Source organism: Gouania willdenowi, chromosome 7, assembly GCF_900634775.1.
Source record: "Gouania willdenowi chromosome 7, fGouWil2.1, whole genome shotgun sequence".
NCBI classification, from domain to species: Eukaryota; Metazoa; Chordata; class Actinopteri; order Blenniiformes; family Gobiesocidae; genus Gouania; species Gouania willdenowi.
Window position 1 is genome coordinate 4,845,447 of NC_041050.1, and position 27,022 is coordinate 4,872,468.

Sequence of the window (27,022 nt, forward strand, 5' to 3'; positions counted from 1 at the left end):
CAGCATGTGATGTAACGGGGGAACGCCGCCTACATTGATATATAAGGGAAAAAAAGCACAAGGAGCCTCTTCACTTAAGTTTTTTTTTTTTTTTTTTTTACTGTCTTCACCATCAACATGAAATATTCTGCATTTAAATACAACAGGCAACAATAACAGACATGCTAAAAATATATATTAAATAAAAAAAAACTTCAGGCAACAGCTTGGAGAGAGCCTGCAGTTGAATGCACACATTCCTGCAGTTTGGCAAAATGAATGAATATAAATAATAGACAGAGTGCTAACTGTGTTCTTGTGGTTGATTTAAGACTCTGTGATGAAATAGAACTATAAAGATAGAAAAATATGAAAACATAAGGCTTCAAGCCAGAAACTAATATCAACAAAGGCTTTGAAACAGATGTAGTATCACTTTATAACAGTTTTATCCACTCCAGTATGAGAGGAAGAGAGGAATCACTTTGGTTGAACAAAAAACTAAACCATTAGCAGTGTGAGAACACACACACACACACACACCCCCACGCACACACACACACGCACACACACACACACGCACACACACACACAGGATGTATTGAAATAACGGCTTCCAGATTCCGTCTGGAAGTCATTTCTGCTGAAGGGTGACAAAGTTTTACAAACTTTCCAGATATTTCAACCAGGCAGAACCTCATTAAACAGCAGAATGATCACAGTGAGCAAGCTAACGTTAGCTTTGCTTCTATGTTGGGTATTTATTTTATGATGTCAGGTCAGAAAGTAATTTATCTATGTATTACATGGTCGAAGAATGAATCACACCATGGATTAGGTGGCTTACGACGACAGATAAACAAACAATTGTATTCACAATAGTTCTCTTTATTCTTCTCAATTACGGTCGCATTCGTACACTTAAAAAATGTAATTAATTGTGGAAGTAATCTAAGTAATCAGATTACAGTATTCAGATTGAGTAATGTAAGGGATAATGTTACAAATTAAATTTTTGGGCATGTAATCTGTAACTGATTACATTTTGAAAGTAAGCGCGCACACGCCTTTTTTAATTATTTTTTAAAATGTTAATTATTTTAGCCTTTTGTACATTAGGTTAATTTTATAATTCTTATTTAAAGCTTTATTTTGCACTGTAAACTGTACATATATTGTTTAAAAGTATTGCAATAAAAACAGTTTTTTTTTTTTACCAAACATGATAACGTGGATTATAATCGTGATTATCATTTTGGCCATAATCGTGCTGCCCTATTTGAGAGAAAGAGACTTTATGAAGTAACAAGGATAAATGTTGCGGGGGTTCAGCTGTGCTGCTTGGTGCGTAAAATAAATAACGGTGTTTCCACACTGGCAACGTGCCATTTCAACCTCTACCGTCGTGTTCCAAATGAAACTCAGTCCTTTCTGCGTCAGTAACAGTAGTAGAGCTGTGAACGCACCGCCCTGAAGGTGTCGTCGTCCTGCTCCGCCCCGTACAGCGTGGCCTCCGGTAGCTCCGCCCCCTCCAGAGGGTCTGGCTGACAAAACTCCACAATGAACTCCTCCTCGCAGTCCAGCAGCAGCCGGGACCAGGGACCCATGTCCAAGGGGCCCGCCGTGCCCCCGTACTCCTGTGGCAGGACGGAGCGAGGGATGCTGCGGTGCAGGGAGCGCAGGTCAGAGCCGTGCAGCACATACTGATAGAGCAGAGAAACATGATGATGTCATCCAGCAGCAGATTCATTAGTTAAAGTGGCTCCAAATCAATAGAGATTTATCACCAATGGCTTTAATGATGATTTATTACTCAGAGCCTGGTGCAGGTGCACTTTGTGGGAGCATCATCATCATCATCATCAGTATTAAAGGTGTCCCGATACCGATACCATACCAATATTTCAGCCTTGTGTATTGATCGATTCAACATCAGCATGAATCATACATACTTTTATTACTTGTTTTGTAGTGTGGAATGTTACAAAAGGCTTGATCTAGTCATATTAGTGTCCATCCATGTCACTTGTGTCAAACTCGAGGCCCGGGGGCCAAATCCGGCCCTTCAGCGCATCCGATTGGGTCCGTAGGAGAAAGTAAAAATGAAATAACATGAATCATTGTGTAAATTGCCATATGTTAGAACAAGATCAAGACTATGATTTAAACGATGAGTAGCTTCATTAATAGTTTGAAAAAAGCCAACTGAGTCTATTAGGGACATAAAGGCTGAGCTCAGGCTATCACTATCTTTGTCAACATGGATATTAAAATCTCCTACTATCAGTATTTTATCAGAACTGAGGACTAAGTTTGATATAAACTCAGAGAATTCTGATAGAAATTCAGAATAAGAGCCTGGAGGACGGTAAATTATCGCAAATAAGACTGGCTGGCAGGTTTTTGATTTGGTATGAGATAAATTTAGAACCAGGCTTTCAAAGGAAGTGTAACTGGCCTTTGGTTTAGGATAGATTAGGAGAGAGGAATGATAAATAGCTGCTACACCACCTCCACGGCCTATGTCTCGTGGCATATGAGTATTTAAATGACTGGGAGGAGTGGCTTCATTTAAACTAACATATTCATCTTGATACAGCCATGTTTCAGTTAAACAGAATAAATCAAAGTTATTTTCTGAGATAAGGTCATTTACTAGTAGAGATTTGGATCTCAGTGATCTAATATTTAATAGAGCACATCTAATGGTTTTATGTTTTGGTGTTTCTAGATTTGAGATTTTAATTTTTTTTCAGATTTTTATAATTGATAGCTCTTTTAATTGATTTTATGTTAAAATCATTGTGAAATTTGGGTCGGGGGACAGACACCGTCTCCATAAAATAATATTCATCACCACCACAACAGTTGTCATGGCGATGAACACAGCTATCATAATAGCAATAGGAGGGAAACTGTCCTAAGGCAAGCGCAGAGGGGCGTGGAGGACTCCGCCTCTGTAACATGGTCTCATTCATGAGATGTCATAACAGTGACTGTGCCATGTTTTCTGATAGTAGAGATGCTCCCTCCAAAGTAGGGTGGATTCCATCTCTTCCTATCAGGTTCGGTTTTCCCCAGAAGGATCTCCAATTATCAATGAAGCCCACCTCGTTTTCTGGACACCACCTCGATAGCCAGCGGTTAAATGATGACATGCGGCTATACATGTCATCACTGGTCAGATTTGGTAAGGGACCAGAGAAAATTACGGAGTCCGACATTGTTTTAGCATAAGCACAAACTGATTCAATGTTCACTTTGGTTGCTTCCGACTGACGACGTCGGGAGTCATTAGTGCCGACATGGAGGACTATCCTATCAAACTTACGATTACTCTTTGCCAGCAACTTTAGATTTGATTCTATGTCGCCCGCTCTGGCCCCTGGGATGCACCTCACGATGCCCGCTGACTTCGCTAGCTTCACGTTTCTCACTATGGAGTCGCCAATTATCAGAGTTTGTTCCCCGGTGAGTGTGTTGTCCTCACGGAGGGGGGAGAACCTGTTTGAGACGTGAACATGGTGGTGTCCCGAGCGGTTTTTTGACCTTCGACTATGCTTACCACGGACAGTAACCCAATCATTGCTCGCAGGGGGGGGAGGCTAAGCTAGAGCTAGCACGGTCCACACCGGCTAGGTCCTGCTTGCTAGCTTCGGTTTTGGTATCGGGTGCGGAACCGCTTCTCCAGATTGTTGATCCTCGCCTCCATATCTAACAGTACGCTACACTTTATGCAACTACCATTGTCCCTAAAGGAGGACGAGGAGTAACTAAACATCTGACACACCGGGCAGGAGAGCGGAGGGGAGGAGAGAGAAGCCATAGGTGCTAAATTTAAGCTAAGCTAAGCTAAGGACAAAAGGAAGTTTAAAGGAGATTACACTGCCTATAAGAGGCGAGATTGCTTTTTACTTAACCTTCGTACGTTTAACTGTACGGTAAGCGGTAGAGCGTAAACAGGAAATGATCGATACGTCAGCACGTCACCAGCACGTCACCAGCCTTTTTCCATGTCATTTAAACAAATGGACCACTGTTCAGTCTCAAAAATTTCTGACATTTTTACCAATTGTTCTGTGATTATTCAATATGCACACTGTAAATCTTTAGTTTGATTGGATTAATGCTTTTCGAGATATGGACAATTTAGTGAGGGGGGTATGTCATGTCCTTATTATTCTTCTATTTTCAGCTTCCAATATCTCAGACACTACATCATATATGAAACTGTAATGTTGTACAGTAATACAGCTCCACCTACTCTCTCAGAATATATAAAAACATATGCTATACATCCTATCTGGTGGACATTTCAGACCCTCAAAAATGGAAAGAAGTTTCTCTGGGTTTGGGTCTGGAACATATTTGGGCCTTCAGTGAACTACTCAGCATATGTCTCAGCTCCCTGTAATGTGATCAGCTTAGAGCTATGAACATAGACTGTGTGTCACTAGTGATTAGTCACAGGTGACAGTTTTTACTGTTTTCATTGGTCCATAACTGCATGTGGGAATGTAAGTAAAAATCTGCTCTCTGATCTATATTATAGTATAAATATTACTGGGGGATGAAAATTATAATTAGTGTCTAAAGTTATTGTCTGTAATGCTGCATTTACTGATCTGAAGAATGGAACAAACAGTGGGTTTGATTAAAGCAAAGTTTGGGTTTAAACGCAGTGAATCACAGACTGCAGACCTTGTTAATATTCAGGACAGGATTCAAAGATGATACTTACCCTCTCTGCCATCTTCTCTTTCAGAAAAGGTTTAATAATGGCAAAGATGCCTTTGAATATCCGCGGCTCGTTTATGATGTTGACGGCTTTGATTCTGATGGGAAATCCATCCTGGGAACCAAGAAGAGAGGCTGAATTTGACAGTGAAAGTATCACAGGGTTATAATGTCATTTAAATAATGATATGACAGCAGACAGGTGAGCTGAAAACTACTGAAGCTATTGGACATTTAGTCAGAGAGACACACGAGGTCATCCTTAGTCAGAGACAAAGGATGTTTAATCAAGTAGAGGTTTTTATTTTATGGACCTAGGTTCAAAAATCACATGTTGATGAAAACTATATCAAAAATATATTTATATTTTGGTTGAATGATAAAAAACTAAACTATAATTTTGTCACGTGGGACGAAATTCAAACAGAATTAATACAATCGTGGTTTATACGCATCAGATCGGTCTGTGTATTTAATATCAGGCTGATCAATATGGAAGCTCATTTACACAAGTAAAAAACACAACAAAAAAATACTAGGAAAAGTAAAAAAAAAAAAAAAAAGATACCGAGTCATAATTGTGAGTTACTGAGTTATAATTATCTCATATTATCCCAATTATCATACTACATCATAATTATGACTTACAGTATGCTATATTTATGAGATAGTATCTCATGTATCTCTTATCACTCTCTTATTATCACAATTATCATACTATATCATAATAATGAGTTAGTATATCATACTTATAGCTTAGTATCTTATATTTATGATTTAATAATGTATTATTAGTATTACTATTTTACACTTTACCTTGGTTTTTTTTTACTTCCTTAGATCAACAGGAATTGAATCTTTAAAATCTTTATATGTGTAACAGATTCAGCCGACTAAAACCTTTAACGTCACTTAGTCGACTAAAATTGCTGTCAAAATTAACTGATTGGAACACAACAACGTTAGAGCCCAGTTTGTCTCTTAGACGTGTGAGTCATGACTCAAACATCATTGCATATCTACTGTAGTGCAAACAATAAGAATTCAAAGATATCTGAACATGTACAGTTTGTAGCCTCTGTTACTGACAGATGAAGCAGCAGGTACAAAGATCACAAAGGACTTGGTTTATAGACATAAGGAGGGAAGCCTGCAAATATAATTAGTGTTTGCAATGATGAGGTGGAAAGATGAAACTATTCTAACAGCAAGTTCTAATATTCTCTACTAAAGGCCAACATCTCCATCCATCATGGATGTCTCACCTGGAGGACGCTGACTACTTTCTTGGCCAGGAACGGGCCGGGATTGGACGCCTGTGACATGCCCACCCCGGTGTAGTCGGCCAGTATGACCACACCGTTCACCTGTGTCTCCTCAGGCTGGATCAGCTTCTCCAGCGTTAGATAAAGAGCACGAACGTTGTCAACAAACGGGTAATCGTTTGGTTTCCATTTTCCTGGAAACGGTTAAAGTAATTATCAGCAGTAATTAATTAAGAGAGGGCAGATCATCATGTGATTACTGATGGGGAAACTATGATTACAGGGTCAGTAAGGGCCCAAATTGAGCCCCTTAGCAATTTTGAATCAAAGGTACAAAATGATCATATAACAACCCTTATTACGATTAAATACTGTATTGTCTGTAAGTACAGACACAGTAATTTGGCTCTATGAAAAAATTAATCAACTGTTAAAAGATCAATATGAAAATATTAAACAATAAAAACTTCAAACATCCATCCATCCATTTTCATACCCGCTTATTCCCGTTTAACAGGGTCGCGGGGGTCTGCCGGTGCCAATCTCCGGCTCTCATAGGGCGCTGGGCGGGGGTACACCCTGAACAGGGCGCCAGTCCATCACAGGGCAACACAGACACAGACAACCATTCACTCTCTCATTCACCCCTATGGGCTATTTAGAGACTCCAATCAACCTTACAGTCATGTTTTTGGATTGTGGGAGGAAGCCGGAGTACCCGGAGGAAACCCACGCAGCACGGGGAGAACATGCAAACTCCACACAGAAAGGACCCAAGTCCACCCCAGGGCTTGAACCCAGGACCTTCTTGCTGTGGGGCGGACGTGATTTTATTAGTTCATAAACATGATGAGTCCACCTATTTTACTAGCAAAGGCAAAAAATTGTTTCGTTTTTTGTATTTCTGCCTTCACCAACTAAACATACAACTTCATCAATAGTTAAAGGTCCCATATCATGCTATTTTTCACCATCATCTCCATTTGTTCTAAGAACCTCAAAAACATAGTATTTGAGGTTTATTTTCCCAAACTCGCCTGTTTTCCAGAGTTTTAGCCTCTGAAAAATCACTTTCTGAGCAACTCTACACAAACAGGCTAATTTCTGGCCTGCTTATGCATATTCATGAGTAGGCGTGTCTATAGACGGGACACTGACTTCCTGCTTGCCGCACGGTGACGTAGGGGCAGAGGACGACCCGGCCTCCTCCCACCCACTCCGTAGCTGAGCTCATGCTGCTTTAAAAAACATGAGACAGAGCGTGGGGGCGGGGCGTTCACCGGTACATACATAGACTGTAGAAAATACGTACATAGCACTGCGCGAATGACGCTGACACGCTCACCTTCGTGGGCGTGTCTGTTTACATGTCAATCACGGCAGAGAGCTTCCTGGAGGTGCGGCTTCTCCAGCTCACTGCAGCGTCAAATTCATCACCAAAGTGGGCCTAAATAGCACTTTTATCATGTTTAAAGCACAGAAAAGTTGATTTAGCGTAACATGGGCCCTTTGACTAGAGATCTTAATCAATGATTGACTAGTTAACATGTCAGAGTTTTTGCAGATCACTAGTGAACTAGTTTGTGTTTTTGACATCCTTGAGATCAAGGATACATCAGCTAATAAATACTGACTCAGCTTTCCAAAAACTCTTGACTCATGATGTCAACAACTTCACATTCTGCACCTCTGTAACTCTCCTCTGATTGGTCACATTACATTTGTGTGTGCATGTGCGCAAATTCATCCCCTCGTGCAAAATGTGACCGGTGCCCCCCACCCCCCCATAGAAGATGATGCCCTACGCACAGAGCGTGTTCTGCGTGTAGGAAAGGGCGGCCCTGGGGTCAGTAACCCATTAGTAGCAAATGGATTGGGACTAGTGGGACACCGACCTGGCCTCAGGCAGAGGATGTGTCTGCCGTTGGGGTCCGGTCGGGGCAGGACGGTGAGGAAACCCAGATCCAGGACGTGTTTCACAGTGGACGGCTTCAGGTCCTTGAAGACCTCTGGCCAGGCCTTACGACCAGCGTGGTAGTTGAGCAGCAGCTGGAGGGCGCGGTCGTAGTCAAACTTCCTGGCCCGCAGGAAGCGCAAGAGGAAGGCGTCGTCCAGGCGAGTCCTGAGGTTTGGCTGTTCCTGCAGATGGAGAAAGGAAAATAAAATAACCTTTGTCACAAAGATGATCTGGGATAGAAGACGCAATATTTAAATTAAACACAAAGGATTTTAGCTACTCCAGGGGTGTCAAACTCACTTTAGTTCAGGGGCCAAATATGGAGCTGTTTATCATGAGTGGGCCACAGATTTTAGGCAGGAAAATTAATAATTTAATCATTATTGTGCTCTAGTTTGCACTTCCACAAATAAACAGCACTGATAATATCAAAGCAATGAGTGACAAATCAGTCCCTGCAGGATTCTATATTTTCAATTTATTTGATTTTGTGACCCATTTTTATGTAATTTGAGAAAAATAATGTGGAAAATCTGAGCGTTCTTTCAATAATTTGAGATTAAAAATGAGTGCGATATAATCATGTGATATAAGTATGTGGGAAATGTAAGCCCTGCTAATATTGTGGATTTTCATTGAATGTATGTATTAATTTGGAGATATGTACAACTGAATTAGTTGGTACCATAATTTACACAATGATACATGGATTCTGACTTTTTTGCTTGCTGCTAAAGACCGATTGGATGCTCTAAAGGGCCGGATTTGGCCCCCGGACCCTGAGTTTGACACGTTTGAGCTACACAGTCTGTTGGTTGTGTCTAATTTCTTTTTAATGAATGAGCGGGTGCTTTAAAGTTCAACTCAAACCTTTAGTATCATGTCTCTGAGCGCCTGCACATCCCGCAGACGCCACTCCGGCTTCTCCTGGAGCTCCTCCCGGGCCTTGGCCACCAGTTCAGGACTCAGGGTGCAGAAGTATATGGGTGGAGGGGGTCCAGGAAACCAGCTGTGCTCTGCAGCCGCCGACGGGTCCACCAAAGGACTGTTGAGACTGATGGACTCATGCTGATCAGCCATGGACTGACGGGAGGAGACTGTTGGACGAGGAAGAAAAGGAAAACAATCTGTCTTAAAAAATAACTGTGATTGGGCAAATACAGAAAGATAAGTTTGTCAATGTTATAAGAAATGGTAGGACCCATAATTTTTATGAAGAAATGTGGCTATCAACATAAAACTCAAATGAATGTATAATCATTGCTCTATGAATCAGCTACCACTTATGGTAAATTGGTAATTTCTTATTACTATGTAGAATTGGTACACAAGCTAAACTATATTTGTTTTTGCTTCATGAGAAAGTGGAATTAAGAGTAAAAATGAACAGAAAACCAAGATTCCTTGGTCTAGAGTAGTGGTGTCAATGTCAAACATATTTTACTTCAAGGGCCAAACACGGATAATTCTGATCTCAAGTGGGCCACAAATTTTAGGTGGAAAAACAAGCAAATTCAACATTATTCTGCCTTAGAAATATATGTAAAGTAATGGAAGTTACAGGCAAAATCCAGGCAATATTGATCGTGACCATGTTTTGTTCAATTTGGTAAACATTTGTGGAAAAATTTGAATAAAATTTCACTAATTTCAACTATTTTTAACAATTTGTGATTAACAATGATTACCCTCTGGCAAACATTGTGGATATTCATTGATTGTATGTATTTAAAAGGGGTGAGATATCTACAACTGAATGACTTGGTATTTTTACACAATTCATGTTTTCTGTGATTTTGACTTTATGCTCCGGGCCGAATTTGATGTTCTAAATGGCCGTATTTGGCCCCCAGGCCTTGACTTTGACACGTGGTCTATAGAGTCACATAATCACAAGAACTGCAAGACATGTTTGATTCTGAGGTTTGTGTCATGGGACAAAGCAGCACCAGGATGCACTGTGGAAGGAAGCCAATGCTGGGGTAATGCAATGCTTTGCTTTGGGGAGATTAATGCACACAATTTCAAAGAAGCAAAAATTTAGAAAACACAATAACCATGAACTGTAATTAATATTCCATAGATTTTAAGCCATCCCGGTCTGTGTAATGTACTGAAATGCTGGAGAAACAAACTTACATCAATAGAAGCTGCCATCATCCAGAATTTAAAAGAATTGCTGTTTATTCTAATGTCAGATACCATAGCACACCTCCTAATGGCAGGTAAGGTCCGTGTTTAAAGATGTTAGGGGATGTTTGCGAAACAAAAGGCAGTACCTACACAATGCTTGATAGCTTGCAGCCATAATATGGCTTATTTATGGCTTTTTGTTCATCTAAATGAGCAAAGAAGCCCTAAAACATTGTGGTTGAGCCCCAGCCCCAAGCACCAAGCTGATCATGAGCCGCTGCGACAAAGCTAAAAGTCAGAATAAGGACTTAAAAATGACAGAATAATCTGTCTAAACAACTGTTTGATGCCTGTTTAATTTCCGGGACTTGGTTGAGTTAATTTAACGCTATTAGCAGGTTTATAAGAGCACAAACGCTAAGTGTTACCTTCTTAAAGATTTCATCCTACCTGTCAGGATATCCTTCCTCTGCTGGGACGAGCTACAGCGCTCTCTCTCATTGGTGTAATGATAACATGTGACAACATGACGTACTTCCGTTGTTATGATATTTGACGCTGCCTTCAAATCCGTGGAAAACTCGGCGACTCGGACAAATGCCCGCCGAATTCAAACAAAACGTGTGTCAAAAATAAATTATGGTGAATGTTTAAGATATCAGGGTTAAAACTTTGTTTTATAACTACCACAGAATAATCCAATCCATGCAAATATAATGCATATTATAGCTATTTTAAATGTGGTTTAAAGAAACTGCAAATCGTTGTGATAAACAGATAAATATGGAGATAGATTGTGTATATATTATTCAATCAAAAAAGTACTTTCAATTAAAAAAAAAAAAAAAAAGCTTTCACTTTAATAAAAAAAAATTCAATTAAAGAACGTATCTTTAATAATAAAAAAACAAAAAACAAAAACAAGACAAAACAAAACAAAAAACTTACAAAAAAAAAAAACAAGTGTTCAAATGCAAATAAATATTTGTCAACCAAAAAAATGCATTGGAACACTTTTGTTTTGTTTTTGTTTTTTTTTATTAAAGAGATGTTCTTTTAATTGAAAATGTGTTTTTTCTTCTTATTATAGTGATATTTTTGTGGGAGTTAATAATAAAAACACAAATGTTCTGGCCCGAATACAAAAAATAAAAAAGAAAATTGAAAAAATAAATAAATAAATAAATAAATAATATATATATATATATATATATATATATATATATATATATATATATATATATATATATTACAAAAATTCTTTGAAGATTGTTCTTTCTTTTTTAATTAAAACTTTTGACTGCAACTTTGTTAATTGAATGATAAAGACACAAAACTCCCTCCATCTATCAAGCGATTTTTATTTTTAATTTTTTTGTCATTGTTTTCATTCTAATGAAAACCGAAAACGTATAAATGAGTATAAATAAATCCATAGGGAGGCGCCAAAGCCAAAGTGATGGAGGGACTATGTTAGGCCACGAGACACGCAGATATGCAGCAGTTATTTCTGAGTTTTCTGTTGTAAAACCTTCAGAATAAACTAAACTCAACATTGCATATAGGATTTTGAAGCACAGAAGACGAAATGGCAGATTTCCCCTCCATGTCGCCACTCCTGAAAGAAACAAGGTAATGCCTGTATACACTATCTATATCCTAGGCTAGCTTTTCCTGCTTCTTCTTTCAATTCTGTTTTAAAATTTTTGTAACTAATATCATAATAACTGGTGATAAGCAATGTGTGGTCGGTGGTATTTGGTTTTTGTAGAAAAAAAACCCTCAGGCCTCTACTTGTTAACCAATTAGTGCTAAAACCAGGACCACGTGGACAGCAGGTGATAGTGGTGAACTTCCATATTATGTGACAAGTGACAAAACTTAAAGTTTATGTGATGGAAGCAGGAATATTGATAATTTTACTTAAACTGAGGTGTAAATCCATTAAGATATGAACAATAACAAAAATGTGGAAAAACACCCATATTTCAGGAGGCAAGGCTATAGTAAGGCATATAAATGGAAAATATGGTAATATGTTTTCTGAGATAAGCCCATGTAAAGGCTTAAAAATGGTGAATGTTTTGGGTCAGTTTGACTGGGACTAAATTTAATTGTTTGAATAAAAAATAAAAAATAAATAAACTCTTGGTAAGGTGTTTCTGTTTTTTAAGGATCGATTCCTAGTGCTCAATGGAATGGAAAACAAGTTAATCTGCGACCAAAAAGGCTGGTTGGTGTTAGTCTGGAGGAAAGGCCTTCGTCCAATCCAATAGATCGGGGATGTTAAACTCATTTTAGTTCAGGGGCCAAATATGGAGCAATAGATCTTCAGTGGGCCACAGATTTTAGGCAGGAAAATTAGGAATTTGAACAGTATTGTTTACGCTAGTTTGCACTTCCATGTATTAATAAATTATAAACTATGCATGGTACTGATAGTATCAAAGCAATAAGTGACATATCAGTCCCTGCAGGATCTTCACTTATCATTTTTTTGATTTTGTGACCCATTTTTATGTAATTTGGGGAAATTTTGTGAAATAATTAAAAGAAAATTGCAGGATTTTGGAAAAATTGAGAGTTTTTTTTAACAATTTGAGCGTGGGGAAAACGTGGGCCCTGCTAATATTGTGGAGTTTCATTGAATTTGTGTATTAATTTGCATTTTAGAGATATCTACAACAGAATTTTTTTACTTTCTTGTGCGGGCCAAATTGGATGCTCTAAACGGCCAAATTTGGCCTCCGTGCCTTGAGTTTGACACATGTGCGATAGATTAACTGTAGTTACTGTGAGTTCTGAAGGGAAGAGCATTAAATGATTTAATTAAATTGTCAGAAAAATGATTGCAGGCAACTAATTAGGGATGTAACGATTCACTCAACTCCTGATACGATTCGATTCACGATACTGGGGTTCACGATACGATTCTCTCACAATTTATTTTACAAAATGAGACTGTAGTCAAATGATGACTGAAAAATATTCATTTTTTTTTTTTTTTCGCCAAAAAATACAAAAATAAAACACTATTCTATTTTCTTCAATCTTTCAATGTCAAAATAATCCCTTGATAAACTATGCAAAACAATGCATTTTAATTATAAATAAATCCTGAATGAAATAAATAAAGAAATAGTGCCTGTTCATTTAAATTCTGGCTCTACAGTAAACTATGCAAAACTGTGTAATAGTTCCTTTTCTTTTTTAAAGTGCGACTGAAAATGTATTTTCTGCCTTAACAATTGGACTTTAAAACAAATCCCATATCAAAGAAATAATTTAAATAAACCAACTATGGCTTTCCTCTCTGTGCCCCTCTTACCTTGGATTTCACATGTTCTTCCTTTCTCACTTCTTTCATTTTGTCTTGGGGAAGCCAAAATGCTTCCACACTTCTGATTTAAAACACGGTGGTGTGTCCTGAATTTCAAATTCTAAATAGGTAACGTCCTCTGCTGTTAAAAAAAGTACTGTGATTCAATTTCAGAGTATCGATGTGAATCGTGACACATTTGAATCAATTTTTAACTGCCTCACGATTAATCTTTACACATCCCTACAACACATAAAACCCTAACTCACACATCGTATTACTACATGTAGCTGGTATTTAGGCATTGTTTCTAATGAAAGTGACAAACTAATGTCTTGGTGCCAGAGACCACAGCACACCACAAGTTGTCACCTTGATGGTTTCTGTCCGTTTTGTCAACAAAGGTTGGATCTACGCAATAATAAGCAGATGGTTATGGTTAATGTTTGCCTTTTCTGTATTATCAGATTTTTCAGATCGCGAATACATCATCAGCACACAGTGCTGTGATTTCTCCTTTAGAATGTAAAAATCCATGTTTAAAGCTGCCGTCCTGTCACTCACTTTATTTTTGCTCAATCTTTAATGATTTTATGGCTGTTGTTTATCAGTCTGAGGCTGCCACGTTGGAGTGGAGACTATCAGCTGCCACGTTGGAGCTTATCAAAGTCAGAACACATGTAGTCTTTATTATCCCCTCGCTGCATCTCTTCAAAGTCAAATTAAAAATAAAATGTTCAATTTATTCACTCTTTTTTCACAATAAAAGGACAAACATAGCCTGGCTTTTTGTGAGGCAGTACAGAGTTGAAAGGCACAACCTACTCCACTCAATCCACGAGTCTTCAACAAACATACAAACAAAGAAAAATAACATTTAAAAAAAAACATCATCAGGAATCTTCATCACATTTCTGAGAATTGGCCCTTAGAGGGTCCCACCAGCCATGGATATGTTGGTGAAGCTTCTTAAAACAATCATCTTAACGCCTTGAAATCTGTATTTTCACCCACGTAAATAAACACAAACCAGTTCAAATCTGAACTTATTCAAGTCATTTCGTTTTAGCTTCTTGACTTCAGTTCAGCTCTAAACACGTTATTTAAAAAAAAAAAAAGAAAACCTGTGCAACACTTAATGTATGGCAATGCCAGGCCTGTTGTAACAATCATAAAATATTAACATGTTCACCACATGCCTCACTGTACACATGACATTAAGGTAAGTGATGTTACCAAATAATAAAAACTATATACAACAAAAGTAGGTTTGTTGTTGTTGTTGTTTTAAAGTCAGGCTTTAAGGAAGTTACAAGGCGTTCACTGGCTTTAAGAAGGAACGTGTCTCCATCCACATGACGGTCCTGGAGAGCTGCTGTCCTGTATGTTAGAGTAGGGCTTCTCAATATTGGGTCGCCAGCTTGTTTTCAATGAATTGCAGAGAAAAAGCTCCGGGGGGAAAAAAAACAAAATTACAAAGCGGGGCGACATCTTGTCTAACGTTGAGGTCCTCAGGTTTAGATTTTACAATCCAGTAATAAGAAAGGTTAAATTTACATTATTTTTGTATATTTTTCCACTTTTGATCTCAATTTTTGTTAGTTTGCAGATGAAAACTGGAGTTTTTCTTTTGTTTTCTGGTTGTTTTTGGGCATAAATCCAACAAAATGAGCATTGTCTAGTATAACGGTGTGACTATTCCTTCTTTTCTGTTGCTCTGCTGTGATATTTAGTATTAACTAGTCATTTTATGAATTAGTATTAAAGTCAAACATTGTGGCTCAGTTTGAGTGATGATGATATTTGGTCCTGAAGAACCAGAGCCAGTGTTTTTTTGATGAGCACACCTGATTACTAGTGACGCACCGAAATTCCAGCAACTGAAAATATTATGGCCGAAAAACACTTTTCTCACTGAAATAAGCCGACCGAAACGTAATGTTGTGAAGACGTGAGGAAACGCCGTAAGCTTTTCTGGAAACGGGCCAACTTGTTTGCTGACTCACGTAGCGACTGTATTTAAATACATCTGAGCACCAAAGCCTTTTCTGAGCAGCATTAGAGACGAAGCACATAATAGTTTTTTAGTTTTAATGAGAGAACATATTTAATTTTTTTTAGCAGCTCAGTCAGTTATAGGCCTGTACTTTATTATTTAATGTATGAGTGGGGACAAGCTAAACATTTATTTATTTATTTATTTTTTATATTGTGAATTGTTGGAATGTCAGTGCTAAATAAATATTCCATATTTTTAATTGATTTATTCTTTGAAGGATGAATATTAATTTATACAATTGCAATGTTTTAATTTTAGTGCGTTTAGTACACATTCAAAGCCATAAATACAATGAGACTAATAAAGACTAATAATTTGCATAATCATTTCTTTCCGTGTGTTTCGGCCTTGGTTTTCTCATTTTTGGTTTTTGGGTTTGGCCAAGAATTTTCATTTCGGTGCATCCTTAATATTTCCAGTGGCTGGCTCATCCTCAGGTCTGTTATAGATCTGGATTAGGAGCCAGTCATCAGATTTAATCCTGTTGGAATAGAGAAACATCTGGAACACGTGTCCAACTCAAGGTCGAGATATTTGAATTTGAAGTTATCGTTCTTTAGTCAGATAGAAATGTGTCTGTATGGAGATGCTTTGCTAGGATTGTAAATGCAGTGTTTCTAACACGGCCTCTGTGGGGAAAAATATTGCTGGTTTAAAACGCGCAGGACTTCCTCAGTTCAGGTTTCTCCGTTCTTTAAAGATGCCATCTTCATCCAGCTCTGCAGAACCACTGATATTGTGCTGATCCGGATGGAAGTCAACCAGGACTGCTGCTGGGTTTCATTCAACCAGGGCTTACATTAGCGTACATGAGCTACTTCAGTGTTTCAGTCACGTTAACAACAGCTTTAATGCTGCAGCTATGCGTCCATGAAGGCCTCTGTTTACTGCAGTAAGAAGGACTCATTATATGGATTCTTGCTTGGTGATGGCCGACTGAGGGATGGAGCTGGGGGGCTGCTTGGGAACCGTGGCTATGACCCCCTGTGACAGTTTGTAATGTTCAGAGCCTGAGGCGGTGGGCGGAGACGGGATGGGCGTTTCAGGAGTGGCTGCAGAGTGGAACACAGAGTGACAGCAGTGAGTCATCAGCATGTATTTACACCACGTACTGTATGTACAACACGCTGTCAGGGCAAAATCGTTAGTTATGTTTATTAACATATTTACTCATAGACCTTATTCTTTTAAAGGCTTTAAGTTGAGACTTTTCATTTCTGCTGTCTCATGTTTTCTGCTCTCTTCTCGAGGTCAGCTTCCCAAAACACATCTTATCCCTCAGACACGGAGGCATCACACAGTCACATGCCTACACACACTCACATAGTCACACATACACACCCAATACACATCCATTCATACACACAAACACCATACACGCACACACCTCCAACACTCACGACAATCAGAAGATACCAGAGAACTGGTTGTTTTGACCTAAAGAAGAAACTGTCTCTTTTCACCCTCTTCTTTCACCTCCTCTGCCCTCTTTATCTCCCGGTGGGAGGAGGGAGGGGGACTGAGGGGGAATATGCGTGATGAGTTAGAACTGTGGGCCACTTGATCATCGGACGTCCGCCCGGGGCGGTCACTAATTTTGTCCATCTTTGTACTCCTTTTTACTTAGTTTTATAATAAACCTTTTTTTTATAAAATCATCAATGCCTCGCCTGGACTCCATCACTCAACCAGAGCAATAAATCATGTCTCCAAATGAGGTCAACCGCAAATTTGCCGTGACAACGCGTTTCCAGATGAGGAATAATAAGCACTTTAGGGAAATTTCTCGAGGCATTAAAGGCGCTAAGAAAGAATAACAGAAGTTTCCTTTGACAAAGTAAGTCCGATTAGTTTCTCTGAAGAGCTGAGAGGATTATGATGCTGCTGCCAAAGCCAGTTTGTTCCTATGTATACGAACACAGAGTTCATTTTGATTTGGTTTCATCAAATGTCTTTAAGTGACAATAAATAAATTACGATACATGTGAACAAAAATATAACAATATCTTCATCAATTCATAAAAACAAAATCATAATTTTGTCACATGGGGCAAACATGATGTGATCATGTGGTCTAATGCCAGTGCTTCCCCACCTTTTTTTGGATGGTGACCCCATTTTGATATCAAGAATTTCTGCCAACCCTTAAAGACGTTTTTTCTTGAGCTACTTTTTGTTTGTTGTTATACTGTTTTACAAAAACTACATTTTACTAATATTATCATTATTATTTTTTAGATTTTAATTTAGATTTGACAAAGTGAAAGTATAAAATACAGTTGTTTATGGTTGTGCGTTGTTTTAACTTGAAAAAGAACAATAATTGAACATTTCTAAAATGTATTTCTAGTCAGTAATTCATTGATTTTTATCAGTTACTACTACACATGGGGTTCCGACCCCAAGGTCTTATGCATTGATCACATCAAATCTGTCTGTGTATATTTATTTACAAGCATTAATACCGTCCAATATCAGGTTGATCAATGATAATTAAATTTTTTTTTCCAAATGCATAAACTCATGCTTTATATTTTAGTCGGCTTTACCTGTAACAGATTTAGTCGACTAAAAATTTGATCTCATTCACTTGCTTAAAACTAGATCATAACTCAAATATTCCTGATGACAACATTTTGACTAAAGCTAAGTTGCATTTTAGTCAAAGTATTGTGAGTAGAATTAAAGTTAAATGCCACTTTGTGCAACAAAAATGACCTCTAACCCTCGTATTAGTCACACATTTTACCTTTGGGGTCATTGTGACCCCAGGGATATTTGTTGAGAATTGTTGACCCTGTTTTTTTGGTTTATTTGTTGAATACATAAATTAGCTCTTGGTAACGAAACCTTGACCTGTTCTCTAGCGCCATCATCAGACCAAACTTTTAAATTACAATTAATTTAACTTTAGTAGTTTTAATCCAAATCTTCTTAAATTTACTGACAACATTAATTACCTCAAAACCATAAACCCTATTGGTTGTGGTGATGATATGACCTTTACTGCAGGGCCACCATCAGGTCAAACTTTCAGTTTTAGAGTTGGTGTATCTTGAAACTCAAACTCAAAAGTATCAACTGTGCAAATGCAGGTGTGGTGAGGTCACACATGGGTCACACAGAGAGAGTTAAAACAACTGGAACACCTGCTAAATAGGTGCTAAAGGTGTTCAGCACATTGAAAAAATAACATGATAATTTTTTGCTTAATCAATTGTATCCATCAAATTAGGAAAAGTCATGAAATATGAAGCAAAAAATAAAGTCAATTATTATTTTTTTGAATGATAAACTTTGAATGGGATCAAATTGACCCCAAGGATAACAGGAAGGTTAATTAATAAAAGTTTCATATTTTAGATTAAAAAGCGTCTTTCTTTTCCACTCACAAATTTGACCGTTGTGGAGGGGCGTCGGCATGTTGCTGGTTACGATAACGTTGCCGCTCAGGTGCTCCTGAACCAGGTGAGGATGTAGAGAATGAGGCGCGTGTGGAGCTTCGTTAGCAGAACCTGACGCATCATAAAAAACCCACAGAGGGGATTTAGCTACTCATTTATTTTCCTTAATCAGCTTCAGGGTTTGAAGGAACTCACCTCCAAGAAGCATTTCCTGCAGCAGGTTGTCGATCTTTGCCATCCCGAACAGTTTGACGAACTGGATCTGTTCGATCATCTGCCAGGTGATGCTCTGTAGCGTGGGCAGCAGCAGCAGCAGCTCCCCAAAGCGGCCCCGCGAGTCGTACTGCCTGTCGTTGATGTAGTCCTCTAGGCTGACCTGGACCTGGTATCGCATCCGCTTGATCTTTCCAGGGTCACTCAGACCTTTAGCATCTGCCGGTAAACACAAACTCAGATATTAGCACATAAAGAAGCACCTGATAATGAGCAGCATATCTCCAGCTGAACTTTTCTCTTGTTATTGCAATTAAAAGACTACAGGCGTTATTGTGGGATGATACTGTACCTGGATCAAAGAACACAATGGCTTTCAAACAGGCGTATTCATTGTCATCCATCTGAAGCTCTTGGAAGGGAAGCACCAGTTCATCCAGGATCCTCACCGCTACCCTTCCCACCTCCAGCTCCGGACAGTTCTTGGGAATAATGTGGTCATTTCCTGCACCAGTAAAAGAAGAAAGCAGGCTTTAAAACCACCAACAGAACAGCTTTAAAGTCCTGCTAACATGTCTATACATTCCATACGTTACCTAATAACAGGATGTCTTTATATAACATGGACCTCTTGGCAACTCCAAGCAGAAGATGTTCTCCTGCATGAGCTCTCAGCAGCGCCACCTGGAGGAAGGAAAGCAAATGACACGACTGTTAGCTGAGGTGATGCAGTTGATTTTCTCTTTTTGTCATGTGCGGGTGACAAAGAAGCAACGTAACACTTTAAAAGATTATAGCTCTGACATGCAAACGTTTGATCCAAATAAACAGCAGGAGTCCAGTCTTCCTCAAATCAGACCTTGTTTGGTCCTCACACTGCCACATATAGCTCGTCTTCTTCCCTAATGCTTCCCATTCTTCACTCTAATGGGAATATTATGATATTTCTGTTGCTGTTCAGACTCATGCAACACATACTCTGATGCACGGTGTCCGCATTGGTGTCCATGACATCATCCCTCTCCTTGGCTCACTTTTGATCGATCCTGAATCTTCTGACTCTTTATTCCACATCGTAGGAGGAACTAGGAGTGGTTAATCAGCCCAGTTGCCCGATTACATTCAATTGAGATTATTGATGTCTTATTAGATTTTTCGGTTAATGCTGATTATTGATATTCCATTTAACGTCATTAAGCTGCTGATTTATTTGACTTCTTTTGTCAGTAACACATCACAGCACCTTCAACATTGAATAGAATAATTGGAATATCCAGATTAGGAGGAGTTGGCAGGTTTGTAATAACTGCTTGTTGGAAATGTAAGAATTGTTATCGTCAGTAATCGCAGTATTATATATCTAACAGCTAATTGTTGTTTGATTCTGATTCTGGGATTTTGGGTAAACTTCAAGGAATAATTTGAGGAAAATTTTCCAGATTATGGAAAAATTTAGATTAAAAATGACTGCTGTCATCTGATATAAGAACTGGAAAATTGAGCTCTGCAAATATAGTGGATTTTAATTGAATTTTTGTATTCAAAAATTCAATTGAATTTGGAGGGGCTGACATGTCTATAACTGATAATCCTTCATGTTTTTCTATAATTTTTACTCTCTCACGATAGTTTAGTTTACATGTTTTTACCTGTTCATAAGAAATTAGGAATTTATATTTTTTCCTTCTCACTGGATGCATTCACTGGTCTCTGTGCAGCCATGTGCCCCTGCAGCTCTACACCAGGACTGGTTGATGAGTGACCAGCGTGTCTTTACCTATGTAAACATGTGTCTGTGCCTGTGCACCGGTCTCACCTGGTCATCCAGGGGCAGGTCACAGAAGGCTGGGATGTACTTAGCCCATTCCACCAAAACCAGCAGCTGCTGCTTCATGGACTCACACACGTCTGTGATGGCAGCGATCTTCTTAGTCCTGATGTCACCGTTTAGTATAGGAGCAGGAGACGTAATCTGAGTAATAGAATGTAACTATGAATAATAGAATGTAACTATGAATAATAGAATGTAACTATGAGTAATAGAATGTAACTATGAGTAATAGAATGTAACTATGAATAATAGAATGTAACTATGAATAATAGAATGTAACTATGGGTAATAGAATGTAACTATGAGTCATAGAATGTAACTATGAGTCATAGAATGTAACTATGGGTAATAGAATGTAACTATGAGTAATAGAATGTAACTTTGAGTAATAGAATGTAACTTTGAATAATAGAATGTAACTGAATAATAGAATGTAACTATGAGTCATAGAATGTAACTATGAATAATAGAATGTAACTATGAGTCATAGAATGGAGCTATGAGTAATAGAATGTAACTATGAATAATAGAATGTAACTATGGGTAATATAATGTAACTACGAGTAACTATGAGTAACTATGAATAATAGAATGTAACTATTTTGGTTTTTTTTAATTAATTTATTTATTTATTCAGTTTATTTCAGACATGGTTGCATTCACATAAGTTTTGTTAATAATAGAATGTAATTATGAGGTCAAATGGATGCACGGCCAATTATAATTGTAATCGTGTAATTGGTAATTCATTACAATTATGACGTTATTATAATTGTAATCATAATTGAAAAAAACATGTCGCTGTCGTAATCGTAAATGAATTGTAATTGAGTTCAGATAATGCACTTTGTAATTGTATTTGGCATAACAGACATGGGCAACTGGAGGCCCGGGAGCCACATGCGGCCCTGAGTCTAATTTTGTGAGGCCCCCAAAATATACGCATAAAATGACAGAAAATACACAAATAAAAAATACTAAAGTATACCAAAAATTACAATGTTACAGAAAAATACAGTAAAAGGCAAAAGAAAACAGAAAACTTTTCTGAAAACTACACAAAAAGACAAGAAAAACACAAAAAGATTACTCAGCAAACCCACAGTACTAGAAACAAACAAAATAACAACATAAATTGACTCAAAACAAAAGAAAATGACAACACAAATACACAATATGACTCCAAAAGCATACATTTTACAGGAAAAATACATAAAAGTACAACAGAAATGCACAAAATAACTTATTTCAAAACAACAACAACAACAAACATACACAGAATGACAGAAAAACACACAGATACTCTAAAAACTGTTCTTTTTTGTGTTCATGCTCAGATAACACATACATAGTTAACAATTATTAAAATATGTTTCATATCAAATTCACCTGTCAGTTCTCTTGAGAATCATTTTACCATTTAAAAAATGGAAACCTATGGGTATACGGATAGAAAAAAGGCTCCGACGCCCACACCAAAAATATTAATACCAATATTTTCATTGATAAGGAAGCCTAACAAGGCAACAAAGAGATGAAAAACAAATTGGATGATATTTAATTATTTTTTTTTAAAGTATTTTTCAGCTGATTTAAGACATGGGTCAAAACCAACACGTTATCATAAGAGATGCTAACAGAAAGCTAACACAAGAGTAATGTTACGTTTTATGGGCTTATTTGTTAAAGACTCAGTAATTGTAATTGAACTTAAGTAACTGGGGACGTAGGGGGGAAATTGTATTTGTAATAGGGAAAAATGCTGGTCAAAGTATAATTGAGTTGAGCTACATTAAATGCTAACAGAAAGCTAACACAAGAGATTGGTTACATTTAATGGGGTAATTTATTTCAAAATCAGTAATTGTGATTAATTGTAATTGAACTTTAGTAGCTGAGAACATAATTGTAAATGACTTTCAGGGAAAAAATAATTGTAATTTGAATTGTGATTGTGAAAAAATGCTACAAAATGTAATTGTAATTGAGTTGTAATCAGACATGGATAATTGAAGACGTAATTGTAATTTAATAATGTAATTGTCTCCAACCCTGGTCTCCAGTACCTGTCGGGACAGCACGTCTGCCTGGATGAGTGCGTTGATGGAGGGTAAACTACTGTCCTCGTAGCTCGACCTCCTGGTGCTGATTCTGTCTCTCTCGTTCTGCACAGCTAAAAAAAAAAAAAACAGCAATCTTAACAAATGGGGAAACCAACCCTCCTCCTCCTCCTCCTGGCTTGTCGTCTTTATCAGTATATGGCTATTATTGCTTGGAAGTGTTTGCTCAGCATAAGCCAGTCTGAGACTTCAGCGATTTACCCAGTGAACATTAACAAAGTCGTCCTGTTGCGACACAAAGACGACCAGCACAGATTTACTGATCTGTTTTTTTTTTTTTGTTTTTTTAGCTTTTAAATGCTCTGAGAATTTCCTGCTGTTATAAGAGCAGAAGCTGAAAAATTGCGTCTCCTACCTTCTTTCTTCATGCCAGCTCTGAAGCATTTCTTCAGTCGACAGTATCTGCATTGGTTCCTCTTGTCTTTGTCTACGATACACTGTCTGTTGAACCTGGAAAGGGAACCAATTTAGACTCATATGTCCCTTAAACCAGTGGTTCTTAACCTTGGGGCCAGGATCCCATTTTGGGTCGTGAGACACTAGGAGGAGGTCACCAGATACCTTCAAAGAAACTAAGAATTTGAGCCATTTTTTGCCTATTTTTACCCTTTTTCTGCAACTACACCAAACTTGTCTTATTTGAACCTAATTTCTCGCCATATTTTTGCTCCTTTTAAGGCATTTGTGCTACATTTCTCCAATTTCTGCCACTTTTCTATCAAATTTTGATGCCTTTTCTGAGCATTTTTTTCACTTTCAATACGTTTCTGGCACTTATAAACCCTTTCTACCACTTTTCCCACCTAATGTCACATATGTTGACCCATTATTGTCACTCTTAACCTCTTTTCACAATATTTCGTGCTTATTTTTGTCAATTTAACCACATTCACAATTTGTCACGCCCATTATTTGAAAGTTTCAACTAATTTTTCCTACTATTTAAATGACATTACCCCAATTTCTGTCACTTTTAAGCCAATATTGACACTTTGAACCCATTTTTACTACATTTTCTGTTTGTTTTTGGCCACTCTAATTTGGAACTTTGAACCAATTTACTGTTGTTTTTAAAATCCCATTTCACCACCTTTTCCACCCATTTTATTACTGATTAAAACAAGGATTTACATCTTTAAGATGACTATATGGTACAGATAATACTAAACTTTTTGGAAAGCAGTAGATATTTTTCAGATAAATAAATAAATGTGGTTATCACAGATTCATAGAACAATGGACCATAATTTTTCTGACTTTATCCCCCCTTATAGATGGCCCTGTCTCCACATGACTGTTCTTCAATGTTCATGTCTGTGTTCAACCACCTTCAGGTACAGCGGGGGTCCCTTACAAGGTTGAGAACCACTGCCTTAAACAGTCAAAGCAGCACTCAATAAACAAGAAATGCACATCTTTTCAACATTGATCAACCATTAAAACCTTAGTGCATGTGCCCTAGAGTTTGCTTCCCCACCTGCACGAGTACATGTGGTTTTTGCGAACGCTGCGTCTGAAGAAGCCCTTGCAGCCGTCACAGCTGGAGGCCCCGTAGTGTTTGCCCGTGGCTCGGTCCCCACAGATGGCACACAGGCTGCCCGCTGCCAGGTGGCCGCCGGCGTTCATGGCGCCGCTCTCGCTCGGTGACGAGTCTTCGGTTAGATAGAGGAGAGAGAAAGGCCACATGAGAACTCTAGTTTTCATTAATCCTTGAAAGGCGAGAAAAGCTGCTGTGAAAACAATAATCAGCTCCACTGAGTCTGATTCAACAAAGTCTACTCAGCTTAACTGATGCAGGTTTGATTACCAGCTATAACGTAATCACTGAAGACAGTTCACTTGGTTTTTTAATCCTATTGTCGCCAAATTGTGAAAAGACATTTACGTTGGATGTGTGAGCTTAAAAAAAAGTTGATCCCTTGATCAACTACTGGGGGAAATTAAAGTGTAGAGTGGACAGAAACCAACCAAAGCATCTAAAACTCTTTAAAAACTATTGACATTTATGGGGTTTTTTGGTGCAAAATGGATTTCTTCTGAAATATTTTGCATAAAATTTGATGCAGCATTGATGCACATATGAAAAAACGGCAGTGTGAGGTCTGTAGGAAGAGGCCGAGTACATATCGTGATACTTGGAAAATGTCTGCACATCACTTGATTACATGAAACCATGTCATATGAAATGAAGACAAATGTAGAGAGCAGATAGTTGTGAAAGATGAATCTGGTGACCCCCTGTTTATCCCTCCGTCCTCTTCTGACTGACTTTTAAATCAGTAAAAGTCTCAAAGTTCATCCCCTGAGTTGCACATTTCTGGGACTCACCCGTGCCCAGTGGCAGCACTTGCATGTTCTCGAACTCCAGCGTGGTGTAGGCCGGGTCCAAAGCCTCGCTATAGTCTGCCATGTCCATGTCTGCCAGCAACTTTGGGCAAACAAATCTTCAACTACTTGACAGTGGGGCAAAAGTCTTCTCGTCCAAGAAGCTAACGTGTTCCCCCCTGTCTTTCTCCTCCTCCTCCTTTACCTCCCCACACCTTCGTAGAACCCCCCCTGCCTATTTTTTTGGGGCCTAGCTCCGCCCAGTCAGCGCTCAGCTCTTCAGCCCCAGTCCAGTGTGATGGTAGACCTACTGGTGTCAGAGAGGAGACCAGTGACAGCCAGCACTAAGCTGTACTAACCAGAGAAGAGGTGGAGTGACGGTGGGTCTGGTTGATGGTTAACTCACCCCTCCACTGGTGAATCACTGCCCTGTTTTTTTTTAGAGGAGATAGCTCAACTTTGATATCTGCCACCTCTACGATTCCTCAATGACAGCTATATATCAGGTCAATCAGCCGCTAAAGCAGTTCATTTTATAGCTCAGCACTTTCAGGTGCACGCTCACATCACATGCACAGCAACTGGAACAACTGGGTTATATAAAGGTGGAGACAACAGTGCAGCTTAACCTCAAACTTTCCTCTCAATTCATGAATAGTTTTGGTTTGTTGCATGGGTTCGTTTTCCTTAAAAAGGTCGATTTATCAAAATAATACATCACATATGCAGATATATATGAGTATGTGCTAATATGTCACTGCACATACAGTAACAGTAAGAGCTGCAACTGTTTCTGTTCTCCTGCTGCTAACACATGTTCCCTTGCTTACTATACAGTAGCCATAAAGTCATCATTATCCATGGGAGTCACTTCACACGTCACTAAGTGAACCAGTTTAACATATCTCTTCATGTGTCTGAAAAGCTTCTCTGGGGTCCACAAACTATAGGTTGAGGCTAGAACTGGGCAATATATCACGATTCAAGATATATCAAGTTTTATATTTTGGCGATATAGAAAATTACAATATCGCCTATACCAATATATACAGTATGTTTTATAGCTTACTTTGTATTAAAACTTTAGTTTTAGGAGTCGCTGCTTTTGCTACTTCTCAGAACAGCATGAAAAGCACAGTTAGATTTCTGAGTGATTCTAACCCAGACCTTCCTTTAAACAAGCCACACTACAGAACTCACTCACACGTGCTGTCCCTTATAAGAGAAAAAGCCGAAAGTGGCACATATTGTGCATCAGCAAATTTAACCTGGAATTGTCTTTCTGGTCAGATTTCCATTTCATTAAAATAGCGAGATTCATATCGTCTATTGCCATTTGGAGAAAAAATATGGAGATATGACTTTAGGTTCATATCACCCAGCCTTAGTTGAGGGCCAGAAAATAATGCGTGCCTGTGTTTACATGCACGCTGATGCTGATATTTTAATATGAAAATGTAGGAAGTTTCTACAGTTGCTTTATAAAAGCAGGCTTTCCACACAAATGTGTCGTTAATATGGGAAAAAAACATTTTTAACTGTGTTGGGCTCAGACATAACTAAATTAATACCTGTTGGGCTCAGGTTGTGTTTGGTTACTGCTCCGTTAGGTTCAAGCCAAGCTTGGACGGTCTACACTCTGATTGGGACTACCATTTATATTTTTACAGTAAAAATAGA

The 27,022-nt window shown here is 38.3% G+C and overlaps 2 protein-coding genes across 5 annotated transcripts; both read right to left on the reverse strand.

The window, feature by feature from the left end:
* Nucleotides 1-1,150: 1,150 nt before the first annotated feature.
* Nucleotides 1,151-10,576, reverse strand: ttpal (tocopherol (alpha) transfer protein-like). 3 transcript variants are annotated; one of them, XM_028454197.1, is made up of 6 exons: nucleotides 10,522-10,576; nucleotides 8,809-9,035; nucleotides 7,877-8,120; nucleotides 5,982-6,175; nucleotides 4,721-4,831; nucleotides 1,151-1,682 (listed from the first exon to the last, which is right to left on the reverse strand). In XM_028454197.1, the coding sequence occupies exons 2-6, from the start codon at nucleotides 9,016-9,018 to the stop codon at nucleotides 1,416-1,418; spliced, it is 1,026 nt and encodes a 341-aa protein (XP_028309998.1). In that variant the 5' UTR covers nucleotides 9,019-9,035; nucleotides 10,522-10,576; the 3' UTR covers nucleotides 1,151-1,415. The 3 variants fall into 3 exon arrangements, with proteins under 3 accessions (XP_028309998.1, XP_028309999.1, XP_028310000.1); XM_028454198.1 differs by having other exon boundaries at nucleotides 10,500-10,527; XM_028454199.1 differs by lacking the exon at nucleotides 10,522-10,576 and adding an exon at nucleotides 10,078-10,493.
* Nucleotides 10,577-16,190: 5,614 nt separating this feature from the next.
* On the reverse strand, nucleotides 16,191-25,669 carry hnf4a (hepatocyte nuclear factor 4, alpha). Of its 2 annotated transcripts, XM_028454195.1 has the most exons (10): nucleotides 25,346-25,666; nucleotides 24,495-24,669; nucleotides 23,373-23,467; nucleotides 22,964-23,070; nucleotides 20,883-21,038; nucleotides 19,663-19,750; nucleotides 19,419-19,571; nucleotides 19,049-19,285; nucleotides 18,842-18,964; nucleotides 16,191-16,501 (listed from the first exon to the last, which is right to left on the reverse strand). In XM_028454195.1, exons 1-10 carry the CDS (start codon nucleotides 25,431-25,433, stop codon nucleotides 16,356-16,358), a joined length of 1,368 nt encoding a protein of 455 aa, XP_028309996.1. In that variant the 5' UTR covers nucleotides 25,434-25,666; the 3' UTR covers nucleotides 16,191-16,355. The 2 variants fall into 2 exon arrangements, with proteins under 2 accessions (XP_028309996.1, XP_028309997.1); XM_028454196.1 differs by lacking the exon at nucleotides 18,842-18,964 and having other exon boundaries at nucleotides 25,346-25,669.
* Between the last annotated feature and the right edge of the window lie 1,353 nt (nucleotides 25,670-27,022).

Bases quoted from the DNA above. Each gene is read 5' to 3' on its own strand.
- hnf4a (XM_028454195.1), bottom strand. From the start codon at position 25,433: ATGGACATGGCAGACTATAGCGAGGCTTTGGACCCGGCCTACACCACG. The intron at 18,965-19,048 runs GTGAGTTCCTTC...ATGATGCGTCAG, and splicing joins GCAGGAAATGCTTCTTGGAG to GTTCTGCTAACGAAGCTCCA. The intron at 16,502-18,841 runs GTGAGTGGAAAA...TCCACTCTGCAG, and splicing joins CCTCCACAACGGTCAAATTT to CCACTCCTGAAACGCCCATC.
- ttpal (XM_028454197.1), bottom strand. From the start codon at position 9,018: ATGGCTGATCAGCATGAGTCCATCAGTCTCAACAGTCCTTTGGTGGAC. The intron at 4,832-5,981 runs GTGAGACATCCA...CTTGGTTCCCAG, and splicing joins AAGTAGTCAGCGTCCTCCAG to GATGGATTTCCCATCAGAAT. The intron at 1,683-4,720 runs GTAAGTATCATC...CTGCTCTATCAG, and splicing joins AAGAGAAGATGGCAGAGAGG to TATGTGCTGCACGGCTCTGA.